This window comes from Pristis pectinata, chromosome 14 (assembly GCF_009764475.1).
Source record: "Pristis pectinata isolate sPriPec2 chromosome 14, sPriPec2.1.pri, whole genome shotgun sequence".
Taxonomy (NCBI): Eukaryota; Metazoa; Chordata; class Chondrichthyes; order Rhinopristiformes; family Pristidae; genus Pristis; species Pristis pectinata.
Genome location: NC_067418.1, coordinates 30486356 through 30503053, shown reverse-complemented (window position 1 = coordinate 30503053; position 16698 = coordinate 30486356). Strand labels below are relative to the sequence as shown.

Genomic DNA, 16698 nt, shown 5'->3' with positions numbered 1-16698 from the left:
CCCATTCCTAGACATTTAGGAAAAAGAGCAAAAGGAGCAGGAAGGGACAATGGAGGGAGAGGAGGAGGAGGAGGAGGAGTGGAGAATGCTGGTGATGAACATCTTGTGCCTGATACCCCACAGTGTCACCTCAGAAGCTGGCATAAGGAAGGATTAATGGAATAGGATAGTAAGATCTGTGACACAGGGAGATACATAAGGCACGGGGAATCTTGCTGGAGGGTTGGTGCTTGACTCCATTCTGCCTTAGGGAGCTCAGTTGAGCATTGCAATTGGGGTATGTTCATGACAAGGCTGATGCAGAATTACAGTGATACGATGAGCACCAGTCAGACCTGCCTGATTGAATGCAGGAGATGCCTTAGAGTAGTCCACCTCTTCCTCTCGCAGGCCGATGTGTGGAGCCAGGAGACCATGATCTGCACTCTGAAGGATGTGCACTTCTTGTCAAGGGCTCATTGACAATCCCCTCATACAGTACCTACCATTCAGATAACTTATCTTGTGGAGGCACAGATTAAGGCACACAAAGTCTTTCTGCTTCTATGCAGTCTCACCCTGATCAAGTTAAAGAACTGATCTCTGAAGCTTAGAACTCTGAACAAACAGTGATGTGCACCTGGGGAGCTGGAATTGGAATTAGTTTATTATTGTCACATGTACCGAGGTACAATGAAAAACTTGACTTGCATACCGTTCATACAGATCAATTCATTACACAGTGCATTAAGGTAGCACAAGGCAAAACAATACAGAATGCAGACTAAAGTGTCACAGCTACAGAGAAAGTGCAGTGCAGGTAGACAACATCGTGCAAGGTCATAACGAGGTAGATTGTGAGGTTGAAGTCCATTTTATTGTACTAGGGAGCCACTCAATAGTCTTATAACAGCGGGACTGAAGCTGTCGTTGAGCCTGGTGGTACGTGCTTTCAGGCATTTGTATCTTCTGCCTGATGGGAGAGGAGAGAAGAGAGAATGAACCGGGTGGGTGGGGTCTTTGATTATGCTGGCTGCTTCACCAAAGCAGCAAGAAGTATAGACAGAATCCATGGAGGGGAGGCTGGTTTCCATGATGTGCTGGGCTGTGTCCACAACTCTCTGCAGTTTCTTGCGGACTCAGGCAGAGCGGTTGCCATACCAAGCCATGATGCATCCAGATAGGATGCTTTTTATGGTGCATTGATCAGAGTTGGTGAGTATCAAAGGAGACATGCCAAGTTTCTTTAGCCTCCCAAGGCTTGATGTTCTATTGACTGGGCAGATAGCACATGTGAACGGATCACTGTTTCACTGACCAGTCAGTGCCACTCCTGAACAGATTGCTGCTCTCAACAGACACAAGGGTGTAACCCACAAGGAGCTCCCATCTATACAGAAGCAATGCTGCAGATAAGTAGCTAGCTGTTCTCCGTGGACAATGAGATGCTGCAAACAAGCAGGGTACTCTGCAGCATCAGCGTGGAAATGCCACATGTGAAGAGAGTTATGGCATGTAGAATATCACTCTTCTAACATTCCCTGTCCCCCAATTCACACACCTCTTCATCATGAGCAGAGTCCTGTTCAGACTGCCCTGTGAGCTGACTCCAAGGACCAGAGTGAAGACAGTAGGGAGCAGACATCTGTGACTCAGTGTCTTAGTGGGGGTCAACTGCAGGTCTGGAGGTTGAAACAACAGCAGTGCAATCTGGGGGCCAGCAGATCATTGCACCATTGTCTACCTGTCCCTTCAAAGGTGCTTTGGTGCACAGGTTCAGGGAACAGAAAGACACCAAGAGTCAAAAAAAACCTGCAGATTCTCCAAATCTGGAAAAAACTCAGCAGATCAGGCAGCATTGGTAGAAAGAGAAACAGTCAAAGAGAAACAGAGCCTTCACCAGAACTGGGAAAGAGAAAAGATGCTACAGAAAGAAGCTTACTGTAGACACAAAGAAGAAATGGTAGGAGGTGGTCTAGGGAACCAGCAGCAAGAGCATGGTGTCTTGTTTCTTGATTTAGTGCGGAAAGTAGTTAATGACAAAGCGTCTGAACGAACCACAGATATCTGGAAAGATGGATACAGAGGATGATCACTCGTGTACCATTATAAAAGATGCTCAAATACTTCCAAATTTTCCTTTACAAGTGACAGTTAAACACAGCAGATCAAGCACTAACAGCAGAATTGCCTGCAGATCTTTATTTGATCTATCAAATGGCCCAATTGCGAAAATATTAAACACTTCTTAGGACTGGTGAAACCCTATCTCCTAGCAAGGTCCTGAAGAGATAGTTATGAAGATACACATGCTCTTTCATTGGGATTAGATACTGGTAAACAGAGGTACTCTCTTATTAGGATCTAGCTGAAATCATGTTCTACTTATATGTTGCCAGGCCAATTTGATTTATTTAAAACATTTCGTAGGTGAATCAAAAATATCAATGTTAAATCATCTTAGTTCCTGCAAATTCTTTTTAATGTACACATGTTCGATAATGTGAGTTTCTCCCCAGAAACGAATGGTGCAATCAAAATGCGTGTTTTCCATTGTTACATTAGAAGCTGTATTCCCCACTTTTACAGGTCATTAAAACTCTTGGCTATGCATACAGACTGCTGACCATTCTTGCTCTTTGCACACGTCATGGAATAAATTGTCTGGAACAAAACAAGGCATGTTGGACTTGGAAAACTTGTGCAGTAAATCTTAAACTTGTTAAGTTAAGAGATTGCTGAAAAACATTTTTAAGCTATTATAATATGTCCAAGATCACATGTGCTCATCTCCTGAAGAAGCCGTGCAAAATTGTTGATGAGATACATGAGACATTGGTAATCTTAATTCCAGCTGTCCAGGAAGGTGTAGTTTCAGAGCCAATGAGATTGTGGAGCAGCTCCTGTGAAAGGGGAGGTGAGGAACTGAGCAAAACACTTGTTTGGTCTGGTTGAACTTGATTTGGCTATTAAATTACAATTGAACTTTAACTAGCTCTGACACCACTCCCTCTCCTTTTCTCTTCCCCTCGTTGACCCACAATATTGTCTTTGTTGCATTAACCAAGGGTCACAGGACCACCAATAGGTAGGACATGGATCTAAACATGGTACTTGCATTTATTATCAGGAAAGGATTACTAGGATCACTTTTTAGCAGAAAAAATGGTTGCTGATATTATAAAAGAAGTAATATTGGATTGGCCATCTGTTAAATGTCTCCACTGAATTTTGTTCCCATTGAAGTTAATCTTCTCCTATGACTTCAGTTTCCTTGGTGTTTCATAACCGCGTTGTGGTACGTCAGAATCAGTGCTGTTCAGATTACTTGTCATACTGTCTGTTGATAAAATGCTCCAGTCATATTCAGTCACATACAGAACTCTGTCTAAAACCACCTGTTAAGAGTAGTTACTAGATAGGCTCCATATAGGTTGGGCAGTGTATTTAAGTCCCCATTACACAAACCCCTACAGATTATATTGTCTGATTATAATATATGAACGTTTAGCACATGCTATTTCACTTAAGAGGTTAAAAGTGTGTTTCTATGCCATTTTAACTGATTCAAGAAATTCAAACAAAAATAACTTGAATTGTCTATGCAATTGGATTTGATTAAATTTCATAGCGATATCAGTTACTTAACTAAAAATATGCAGCTCTGTGCAGTATTATGAAAAAGCAATAACAATCTTAATGATAATGGGCTGTAAGAGCTGGGAGCAGCATCCATGATTTCGTTGTGACTTCACACATTTGTTGACAGACAAAGGCGACGCTCTACAGCACTCTTGGGGAGAATGAGTGCCCAGCTGTGAGATACTAAACACAATGGAATCATTGTGTGCTCTGGCAGAATTGAGAAGGGCCTCTCAGAGACTATATTGCATCAAGACTGGATTTCTATATTTGCAGCTGTTTTCCTTAGATTAATAGATTTCACTTGGCAATTAAAGAAGGGGCTTACATCCCTGCATTCCCAGGGCTCACATTAGGAGTCCTACCTGTGCAACAGGATAATGAATGTAAAAACAATGTATTGCTATTGTCTGATGAGAGTTTTATATTGTGCATGCTATAGCTGAGACTCTAATTATTACTGCATTCTCAAAACGTGTGCCCTCAAACTACTGAAGAAATCAGACTAATTATCAGGTAGACAAAGCTGAGTATCTCCTCTGAGGATTACTTAATCAATTCATGACTCTCAACCTCACAAAAAAGATGTGAATGAATGCAGCTGAATAGCCCACCCTAATTCATCAATCCAGAAACCACATACAGCTCAGGCATCCAACTGTTTCTCAAATAATTCCAATGTTCTACCCCATCATCTTCCCCAGGAAACCATTTCAACTTATTGTGCGAAAAACTTCAGACAAAAGTCCCAAATTTGTTTTTCACCACCAGCACCTGGGAATCCTGTTCAGTGCTGCTGTTTACGAAATTTGACTTCTACCTCCCACTTCATTACTTCCTTGTTGGCAGAATTTGCTAACACGTTTATTCACAACATTCACTATCAGCCCTATTGCTGAAACCTATGTTCCTATGTTTCTTGATCTTAGTAGTTATCCACCGCAGGCTTGATGAGATAATTCACAGGGTGAGTATATCACATTGACTGTTATCCTCCATGTTAAGTGAAAAAAAGAGTTGAGTCAACATTGAGAACTTTATGCTAAGCAGAAATAGAAAATGTTGGAAGTACTTGGCAGGTCAGGCAGCGTCAGTGAGGAGAGAAGCAAAATACCAACTCTATTTCTCTCCCTTTTATGCTGCCTGGCCTGCTTCCAGCAATTGCTCTTTCTCTTTCAGATTCCTAGTATCTGCAATTATTTGCTCCAATACAGAATTTGTTCTTGTTCCTAGAACTAAAGCTAACACTGTTCCAAGGTAGCACAGCACCAAATAAAAACTTCTTGTTTGGGAAGGAAGAGTTATATTAATTCTTCAGCTATGTAGTACTGTATAAGTGACCTGAAAGCCATTGTGCTGTCAAAGAACATGCAGATATAAACATAAGTAGGTCATATAGCCTACTCTGCCATCCAATCAAATCATGGCTGACACTGTATTTCCTGCACTTTTCTACCCAATCCCCATTTTACTTAATTTCCTGGAATTAAAATATCTACCAGTCTCAGACTTGAATTTATTCAATAACTGGTACAGAATATTCCAAAGATTTGCAACACCCTGTATAAAGAATTTTCTTCTCATCTCAGTCCAAAAAGGTAGACTTCTTATCCACTGTTGCCCCAATGTTTAGAGTTCAGCATCCTGAGGAAACTACCTTTCAGTAGCTAGTTTGCCAATTCCATTCAGCAGCCTGAATCCTTAGTTGTCTAAGTTCCAGAGACTGTAGATCTGCCTTTATCAATTTGATGAACTCAAAGAAATAAATATCTAGACTGGGTTTGACTACTTGAGGAATTGATGAATAGGAGGCTCAACAAAAATTACTGGGCAAAGTTTAGATGGTCAAGAGTAAGACCAATTGATAATACGTCTCTGGTAAATCAACTGAAATAGTAACTGGATGCACTAACCTAATAATGACAGTAAAACAAACAAAAAAGATATTTGAATATTTCTCCAGGAGAACTTCATTGGCCATTTGAAAGTTTCTCCAACATTTTTTCATGGTTCAGCCTTCCAGTAAGACTATTTGGCTTTTAAATTATGTTTCATTGCACCCACAGTCAGTAAATCAAAAGCTTTAATGGGCTACACAGGAAATAGAATTAAAACATGTCATCACTAACACTCCCTGGATTGGAGGATGAATTCTACAATGATTCACAAATGGATACTGACATGACGTGGTAATTTGATCCCAGAAGTACAGATCCACCTACAGAACTTGCAGATGTGGAACAGCTGGCTGTGATTTTATTCCTTTTTCTTTCTTTTTGCCCTCTTTTCAAGGGCAAGGTGTTTCTTTTTCTGTTTGATGGAGGTCTTGATGCCAATTTGTTCAATTTGTGGCTCCATCTTCCCAGTTTGCAGTGTCTATGTCTTTCTTGAGATATACCTTTGATTGCTATAGCATCTCTGTGTGTGGGCTAGGAATATGAAACTAGTTTGGGCAGTTAAGAGTTGATACTAAACTATGAGAACTCAACTGAAACCTCATTAGGATTAATAGAATAAGCAAGGAGCTAAGATATTTTCACCTACCAATTTTCGGGAGAATATTACTGAGCTTGTAACTAATGTCAAAGCAGTCTACTCTGCTGAAACAAAGAGATGGTTAAACCTAATTTCCCTGGTCTAGCTCACTTTTAAACCTTTTCCTTCCATCTTGGAAACTGACTTTGGTTTTTGAAATTCCACTTGAAGAAACTCACATTCTGACAATTCCAAATTAATACTAATGCTCATTTTTACCTTGTAGCAATAAAATCATTGTAAAACGGAAAAGTGTTGAGCTTGACCTGGAAAGTCATAAGAGTTCTTTGTAAATGTGTTAAGTGTGACAACAGAGAAGTAAATTGAACATTAATATGGGAGGGCAGGTTATATTTGATACCTGATAACAAAACATGTCTCTGGGTCAGTGGTTGAAAAATATGTTAACTGAAAACACATGTATACTCCCATTTCTAGTCTGTTGATGTGATGACCCTCTCAGTGTTTGAAGGAGACCAGTGGATGGAAAAGACCTCCATCACTACATACTGCAGGGAACTCTACAAATTGATTTAGTAACAAGGTGATTCATTATAATAATGTGACATCAGGTGATTAAGACTCCAGCTTAAAATTTTTAACCACTACAAATCTGGCTACAAATCTAATCCAGTGAAAAGATGCTTGTTAAAAGTCATAACTACATACAAGAAAAAACTTTCTTAAAGCGTAAAACTACTCCAAAGTCAACACCTCGTTTATCACCTTTATGTGAAACAAGGATTGTGTTCACTTTTAAATGAATGTCATGCAGTACAGAAAAAGACACAACTGTGAAACCACCAGAGCAATGTGAGAAGGCACATGATGCTAGATACCTGCCCAGGGTCCTTCTAGCCTTCTGGTGATCATTTGTTCAACCAACATCATAAAATACATTAAAATCACTGCTGCCTGCATGATGATGTACAGAATGGCTGTTGCATTTGCCTGCATAACAATAATGACTATTATTGGCAGACACTGCATCCAGGCTCCTCCATTCATTAGCATATCAGACACTTGGAAGACTTAGCAGGAAAACACAAATTTTGTGAAGCCTGTGGGAACAATGATATTCTGTTATGATTGATGCTTCATTGAAACTGAATCTTCTTGCACACTAAACCATTGCACTGCAAAATCCGGTTTCCTTCAATTGATTTCCATATGAAAATCAGTCTCTCTTTATTTCAATATACAAACATAAAAATGCAATAAGCACTTACTACTCACCAATGAAAATTTGTTCACTTGTACATAGAGCTTCTGTATTTCCAGTTCAGTCACCTCTGGTTCACTGCCAGTGCACTCTTTATATACCTCCAGGTAGGACTTCAGCCATTCAACCTGCATTTCCTGAGGTGGATACATGCTGAAGTCCAATTCACTGACACCTGTGGGGAAACAAAACTGACTTTTTGCCGAAGTGTATGATAGTCATAGAACACTAAAACATGACAGATATTGTGAAAATTAATACTCATATCTAGAAGAGTCTGAAATTTGTAGAATGAAGTTGAAAACCAAGTAAACTGTCATTGCTTTTGCCTGCAAAAGCCAATTATAATTTGTTCCACCAACCAAGATCCCTTGTGGCTATCTGCATTCTTTTCCAATACTAATTGCTTTATAACACTACTGGTATCCTTCCATGGTCCAGATGTTGTGGTTGTAATGGCAGCAAAACTATCAGCATTCACTGTCCTGATACTGTGAAAGTTGCTTCAGGTTCAGGATTACCACGTCTGCTTGGTTCAATGCAGAAATCCTGAAAGTGCTGACAATGACTCAGCCTAGCTTCACAGGCTTTGCTGTTTTTAACATCTTCCAGCACAAGGGAAATCAACCCAATCTCTGACAGACAAGTCATTACAAACCAGTCTCACTGTAAAATACGCTTACTCTTTCTTGCATGAGGTCTAAGCGAGTTCCTAATGGTGCACAGCCATAATTACTACATTACAAACATTCTTGATATTAAAAGGTAATTTGGTGGGAGTGGATTATTTTCTTCACATCACTATTTCAAAAGAAAATGTATTTTTATGATTTGTCTTCGTTTTCCAAGAACTTCATTTATGATGCTCCAACTTCTTAATTTTATGTACATGTTCCAATCTTCATTTCACATTTGTAAAATTGTTATAAAGTGAATGGAAAATTAAGTTTGTTCATTCATGGTTTGTTGTCTGTGAGAGTTCTTTAATATGACTGGCTGCTCAGATGACATTGTGACTGCTGTACACCAGGGATCCTCTTTAAACTGATACCTGACACCAGTTGACATTGGAAAGGGGAAATCCATACTGTGGAAGTCGCTTGATCTCAGTGGCACACTTTCTTTGAGGTCAGTGGTGAGTGCCAATAATTCTCCAGTGGCTGTAAAACCTGGATCAATAGCCTGTACTGTAGACCAACCAGTGTGACATCTAAGACACACACACACACAGACACACATCTGTAAGTGTCAAGTTTTCTTTTCTGTCATAGCAACATTTCAAATAAAATATAACAAATTGAAACTGAAAAGGGAATGTATGAATCAAAAGCACCAATGGGAAAAGACTAAGGACTTAAGAAATGAACCAATCATCAATGAACAGTCAAGAGACCACACCTATAATAAAAAGACCACAGTCAAGAGACCACACCTATAAATCAATATATTCTGTGAAGATAAATTCATTTTTTCATGTTTTTTCTTAACTAAAATGTATATTATCCAAAAACTAAAACTTCACAATGACATGATTACATTTACCCAGTGACATTGTCTGTTTACATCAAAGCATCAGCTAGTTTCAAAAGCCTACTTAATATGTTCTTGCAGCAAGAAGTTAATAGTAGCTACTAGCCATCTCAATCTATTCTGGTAAGAGCAGTTTGCAGATTTTCTCAACATACAATTTGTACATTCTGAGAATGTGCAGTTTTTTATGCATCAGAGCATTTCTGAATTGAACCAGTGAGATGTATCCTCTCTTCCTGTGAGAATTTGTAAGTTTCTTTGCTTTTTCCAAAAACAACTGGGAAATGAATTCTCAGACGCATGCTTATTGGACATTTCACATTTGAAATATTCACACCGGCACCATTTCAAATATTTAACTTCTAGAAGATCAGAATTTAAGACATATGATTAAAAGCTCCAGTTGTCTCCTTGCCTCTGCTTAGAAAGTAAAGCAAAGCTTGATTCAAATGTGAATTGTTGTTTTCCGCAGTGGAAAAACTGAAGGGGTTCCAGTTACATTCTCCAAGTAATTTAAACCGAGCAGGAAGACAAAGTTGAATTAATGGGTTTGTCCTTAATGAATAAACTGTGGCAAGCATAGCAAATTCCCACTCATAATTTTTGGATACAAATTCAATTGAAAATCCTCTCCTTTCTGAATAAAAGTTAGTTTTATTTCTTTAGAAATATGGAAAAATGCAAAAAATGGCCATTTAATAGTATTTTTTAGGTTCACAGAAATTTGTGTTTTTAAGGACTTTACACTTTGTAATACATCATTGGATAGCATGTCAAAACTGTGTTTGAATGGATGGCAACCCTAACATGGCATTGGGAGATGTAGAAAAGGAAATTAAGAATCAGGAACGTGGTGACAAGGAGAGGTGATGGTGTGATGAGGCCAAGGGCCTTCTAATCTCCTTCTCCAATGCTCTCCCCCTTCAAGGCTATTATACTCTATAATCCAAAACTCTCCCAATAAAAGCCAGAATTTACCCTACCAATGCTTCCAAATCTTCTGGAGTCCACAATCACCTCATCCTTAGGGTTATCTTTGCTGATTAGAAGATCCAGATCCTCCCTTATTGCTCATGTTCAACTGTCTTCCAAAGGATTTCAAACGCCAAGAACCATGGCAATGTTCTTCCAGATCGTTGAATTTCCCTCCGCATTGTTCCCCTCCCCCAAATCACAGTACTCTTGCCAGTGTGGCCAAATCCCAAGTATTTGTTCCAAATATTCCTGAATCTTTTTTATGCAGTGATTTTAGATCCTTGTGTGCTCCTTTCAGTGCTTCCAGATCCAAATATCCCTTTCAAATTTTTCCAAGATCTTCAGTAGTTATTGGTAATCCCACTTTCCAATGCCTTCAGGGATGACTCAAAACTGATAAACTGCTATCCCAAATATCATTTGTCGGATCTTATAAAACTTTGAATTCAATATGAATAATACAAGGGCTTCTAAATCAGTGGAGATCTGGAATCAGCACTGAGGTCCTCTTATTTCAATTATTATTTTTATTGCTGTTATATTTAAGTAATTTATTGGAGCTTAAAGAATTCCTACAGTGTAAGTTACAGCAATATAAAAAAAATTGGCAGTCTAACATTGCAGAAACAATTATCCCTGAGGTGGGAGCTAACAATGTTAGGATAGAAGTACTGAGAAGCCCTTTTATTGCTCACACTTGGCCTTCTAAACAATTCACATTTCTTTTTCATCAGCAGTTATGACTTAATTATAAATTATATCATTTAATTTGAACAACATGAATCTAAATCCTTGCAAATTTAGCTGGCATTTTATAAGTTCCAACCACTTCATCTTCTGCCATCAGTTTCATTCATTTTTTCCAGATATGGTAAGGGAAATGTTTGTGAGTTTCATCATTATTCTGGTTTGTTTGAGGTCAGGGTGGAACCATTAGAATTCTGAAACTGACCTTTCAAACAGTAAGGAAGAAATGACATCCATAAACTTAATATGAATTTTGTGTGGAGAGGGAACAATAATCTAAGCACAAAGCAGTCGGTGTGGTTGAGTACTCTTCAGAAACACCCTGGACTTTATTGTATCCTCAGTTTTCATCATTGGCAACCAAGTCTTAAGATGCCCAGCCCTAAAGCTCTAGAGTTCCAGAGTTTCCTAGATAACTGCTTCACCTCTTTAGTTCTCTCTTTTTAGGTAACCTCTTAAGCATTTGACCATGTTTTTGGTAAACTGTTCTAATATATGCTTAAGTGACATGTTGACCATTCTTTATTGACAACATCTTGTGAAGCACCTTGGTGTATTTTATTCCTCCTATGAAGGCTTTGTATGCAAGACATTGATAAAGATGTTATAACATATAATTTTCTTATTTCGTTTCACCAGCCAGTCTTTATCCACTTCCTCTCATGTCTCAGTTCCTATGAAACAGCTGATGATTTATTTGGATTAGAATGAGCTCATCTGTGACAGAAGTCACACTCAATAAAGTGCCCCATCCCTACCTTTTCAGTGGAGTCATACCCTGCCCTCTTTTTCTGTATCACTTTCCAAAGCAACAAAGACAAAGAAAGGAAAGATGTTCCTTAGACAGCTCAGTTAGTATTTTATTAAAATAGCAACACAGAAAGTAAATTACAGCCATATTTTGCTTTAAGACCTAAAGGGCTTGTCAAACACAAAATAGTTTAAAATAAGATACAATGAAGCCAATTTAATCTTAGCCTTTGCATTTGTGTGGATGCTGGTCGATCCACTCATAGCCTAAGATTAACCCTAATATGGTTGAGCTTCAGAAATAATAATTATTATTCATTGGATGGGAATCCAATGAATGAGTGAAGGGAAACCACAAGCTGCTGGAAATTTAAAGTAAAAGTTATTTTAGCCATTGCAACTTAATAGCATATTCGTGTTTTAGTGAATGAAGGGGAATCCTTAAACACCAGCTATATCATGCACTTTTGAAGCAAAAATGGAAAAGTGGAATCCTTTTTAAATAAATGGAAACAATGGTATTCTGAGCAATTTGGTGTCTTTGTACATGAATAACAGAAAGTTAATGTTCAGGTGCTCCAAGCAATTAGGAAATTTAATTGCATGTTCACTGTACTAAGATTGGAATATATAAGTAAATAAGTCTTACTGCATTAATTATAAAGGTTCTTGGTGAGACTACATCTGGAGTTTGGTGTACAGCTTGAGTTTCCCAACTTAAAAGAAGACATAATTGCCTTAAAGAGAATGCAATAAAGTTTCACTCAACTTATTCCTGGAATGAAGAGGTTGTTAAACAAGGAAAGATAGAGAGATTAGGTCTGTTTCCTGGAGAGTAGAAGAATGATAGGCCAGTTAATTGAAACATGTATAATTCTATGGGATTAGATAGAAGATACTTCTCTTGGCACAGAGTCTAGAATTATGGGTCAGAGTTGCAGAATAAGAACTTGGCTATTTAGAATTCAGCTGAGGGACAGCTTCCTCACTTAAAAGGTTGAGCAGCTTTGAAGTTCTCCACCTTTATATTTAATCATTGAGAATATTCAACACATGGATTGATAGACTTTGGAATGCTAAGGGAATTAAAAGACATGGAATAGGATTTTGAAGTGAAGTTGAAGAGCTGTGGTTTTCCAAATAATGATTATTAGAGGAATATATGCCTGTGATGGTGCTGAGTGAGAAGTATTGGAATATGCAGATAACATTGTTCACCAGGGTTAGCTGCAGCAAAGCCAAAAGTTAAATGACCAGTGACTCCAGGTGAGGGACCGCAACCTAACATCATATAAAGGCAATATTTTGAATAGGCATGAAGCATATAATTATATTCTACCTACAATATTATGATCCTTTGCATTCCTTTCATGATAACGCACCATGATACAACTTGTAGCAGCTCCTATTCCTATATTGTTCCCTTCATCAAAACCCAACCTGATAAATGTTCTGACTACTCTGTTTCCTTAATGCCTACTAAGATAATGCTATGACATATGTGCTTCCATCCATGTTTACCCATGCAATTGTTCAATCTTCATATTGTTTTTGAAAGGCTATTGTAAGTATATCAAGAGGGAGAGAAATCACAAAGTGAAAGTGACCTATCAATTTATTGACTGGTATCTTACAATGATACAGAGAGAAAGGGGGCATTTGGCCCATTGTACTTGTGTTAGCTTTTTGAAAAAGTTACATTGTTAGTCTCATCCCCTTTCCTTACAACTTTGCAAAGTTATACCCTTCAAGTACTTACAGTGGGACACAAAAGACTTAGAGACTACAGAGTAAATAATGTTGTTAGTCTGGTCACAGCTCATGGCTTGTCTCAAACTTCTGCTATTTTTTATCATATTCATTTATCCAGGACAAACAAGCATGCAATGAAATGCAAATCAATTAGCGGGATGTCCCTGCTGGATGTAGATCTCATCAAGACTTCATTCATAAAAACCTCTTCTTTTCTTTGTTGACAATATGCTCCCTGAAAATGTGGCAAGGGCCAAGGGCCCATATAACATTTCTCGTTCATAGCTCTCACTTTCACTCAATCTAATTCTACAAATCTGAAATCAAACCCACCCTGGGGGAATTCTGTGAGAGGCTGAGAATAATCAGAATGATACGAACTCAGTAGATAGTGGAATAGGAAGGGCAGAAACCTGCTGTCAGGAAGGCTGGCAGCTGCCCATTCTCAAAAGGACTCTGGACCCATTTTGGGAAGAGAAGTGTCTTCTGTCAATCAATCATTGCTGCCATCATTGAAATTGGCAGACAGTCTTCAATAACTGGCAGCTGATCTGAAGGAGTCTATAATAAACACGAGTTGGTTTAAAGAATGAAATCAGTAAAATATATAATATCTGGCACTTCCAGTTTCCTGAAGGACCTTAAAGATGAACTCCTGAGTTTACCTCCCTTAGATATACAGACTGCTGATTTACGGACCTTTGGGTCTACTAGCTCCAGCCGTGGCACACGGACACAGCTTAGATCTGGAGCTTCACTAATCTCACCGGAACAATCCCATATACCTGGCCAAAGATGAATTATACAGTGCTGGGGTGGTGGCCTTGTTGTTGGTGACATGTGTGCAATCAGTGGCACCATTGACTTTCAGAAATGCTGTTGCCAATGCTCTATGGGGAAGGAGGTGAAGTTGCTTACTTTACAAAATGATCCATGACTATCCCTGTAACAGCCTGAAATATGCCTGACAGAAAGATATCCTGGACTGAAGTGAACTTGACAGCCACTGATAACTGGACACAAGTGACTGCAGGTGCTGAAATCTGGAGCCAAAGAACCCAGTGGGTCAAGTAGCATCTGTCGAAGGGGAGGGGTCAGAAAGAGGCTGGTCAGTGATAGGTGAAACCAGAAGAGATGGGGGAGGGGGGAGGAATGATGGGCAGATGAAGTCATGTGGGGGAGGGGCAGTGAGAATGTTGAGACAGGGGCTGGTAGGTGATAGGTGGGAACATGAGAAAAGTAAAAAAAGGGGCAGCTGGAGCCGGGGGGGGGGTGTATTGTGGAGGGCCACGGCTGTCACGTGACAGCACTGCCCAGCACCTGGTCAAAAGACACACCACTGTCAATCAAGGCCTGGCTCCACCCCACCCATCAGTGCACACCTGACGATTGGCCTCTTTAAGCACCTTTGTACCCGGCCCCGGGCCATTGGTCTCCAGTGATCCATTAGTTCTTGCTGGCATTGGGCCATTGGCCCTTTTGAACTACCTGGGCTGCATCACCCTCAGCCCTCTAGCACTATAAAGAGTGCCCCACGTGCTGGTTCTGCCTCTTTGTTGCCATGGAGGAATTGTGAAACAACGCTGGAGAGACCACCGGTAAGCTGTGCACTTCGGCAGAGTTAGAAGCATCTTAAGTTAGGATTCCCGGTGGTGTGAAGCCGTGTCTGTACTGAGTCAAGGGGTGGCGGGTAGCGTGTTGCTTTTCCTTGATTGTTTGTACCCAGTTCGTTGTGTGTGTGTGTGTATTTTAACCTTGTTGCGATTTTCCCATGCTCACTATTACCGTGTGTGTGTGTGTGCGTGCGCGCGTGCATGCGCGCGCGCATGTGGCCCCGTTACCTTTTCCCCGTGTTTACCTTTGTAAATAAATCATTTAATTCTAAGGCTGTGTTCATAGTCTTTGTCCTTCGAGACCTTGAACTTGTCTCACAACTGGGGGAGGGGGGGGGGTGAAGGCTAGAGACAGAGTCTGGCAGGTGATAAATGGAACCATAAAAGGGAGGGATGATAGGCAGATGAACCAGGTGGGGGAGGGGATAGGAAAGGTAAACAAAGGGAGAAAAAGCCTAGATAGATAGGTATGTGGGTGACGGGTAGATGGAACCAGGAGGGGGAGGGACAAGGATTGTTCCATGTAGTCAAAAAAAAAGATGGGCATAGCTTGAAAATCAGAGGAATCGAAAAAGGAATTGTTGAGGGTCACTTATATCTACTCTGCTCTGGCTAGAAATCAGTGTGGAGCACATAAATGGACATGTAACCAGTATGCAGAGCCTTTTTAAGATCATATAACTGGATTGGCATATTCTTTCTTTCAAGGAATCCATCTTTGCATCCCTTTTCCTCTAAACAAACAGTGATTCCGAGCAGGAGAATTATCACAGGGATGGTTTGCCATCAAAGTTGTGTTCCAAATGCCTCTCTAAAATTACTCCAGAGTTGGTCACACCAAAACAGGAGCAGGAAAAGGTACCAAAGAAAATTAAATTGTAGTTGAAAAGAACTGGTTCCTCTTTAAATAACTTGTTATTGAAAGGAATTGTTTAATGCACCTGTACACTTGATTTATGCAGGAAAGATTAAGTTGCTTAGTTTGAATAGAATAGATGGAAAGGGTATTGTCCACAATAAGATGTCATTTCCTGCCATTAAGCTACAATAATGATGCCCCAACTGTTTCTAGCAGGACCTTTTCAGTGCCTTAACTAGTAATGTGTGCCATTTGTAAAATCATTAGAGACTGATGATTGACATCACTAATCACTGCATATTAACTGCTCCATTATCCTGTGTGTCTGCAGCTGCTTGTGGGGCATAATTGACATAAAAATTGGGGGCATTTTAAACTAAAAAGTATTATTGAAAAATCAAGAACATGAAGTTTTTATTCTTTGCAGTTTGTGATTAACATTTTCTTTTATTAATACAGTACCAAATTCATTCTCGTTGCCCAAATTGCCAAGTTTGTTGTTGTCTGTACTGTTCTTTTATGTTCTACTTTCTTATATGTAGAATTGCTTATGCCACTTATCCACCCTCATGCTTTCAAAACACACATTTGCCTTTAGTCAAGCACTTGCTTTTTTATCCATTTTCAACTATGGTTGTGTCCTACACTTTGATCCCTGCCTCTTCATAATTTTTCCACAAATAAAAATGAATGCCAGTACTGCTTTATTCAGAAAGAGAAAAAAATCAATTACAATATTTGCACTAAAAGAGAAAATTTATTTTTCTTTAATAAACCACTAATTAGTGAAGACTTTTGTTTACATCAAGACAGCTATATGCTGTCAAGGCTGAGATTATTTCAGACTTAACAGATACCATTGTGAACAAAGATTTGCCTGAATCATATAATTGACAAGAACAAGTCCAGCTGGTCATAAACCACCATGGGGACCACACACACACTTCATAAATGTAGTTATCAATAGGCTTAGTTTATCATTTTTATAAACAAATCACATTGCATTTATCTGCAGAGGTGGCAGTTTTGCACTCTATCCCCAACTGTTGTCTTACTAAACAACCTTGTTTCTTTTTTTTTGTTGCAAGCAAGTC

The 16698-nt window shown here is 39.3% G+C and overlaps 1 protein-coding gene across 7 annotated transcripts in view; it reads right to left on the bottom strand.

Annotated features, from left to right (window-relative positions):
• The window catches only part of LOC127577752 (ethanolamine kinase 1-like), a 324359-nt gene that overhangs the window by 140197 nt on the left and 167464 nt on the right, over window positions 1-16698 (bottom strand). For 6 of the 7 annotated variants that reach the window (XM_052029280.1, XM_052029282.1, XM_052029278.1 and 3 more), the window contains exon 6: window positions 7393-7553. In XM_052029280.1, the coding sequence (XP_051885240.1) occupies window positions 7393-7553 (161 nt within the window). Of the gene's footprint in view, window positions 1-2916; window positions 3320-7392; window positions 7554-16698 lie in introns of those variants that run through there. The other variant, XM_052029283.1, reaches the window with a different exon arrangement.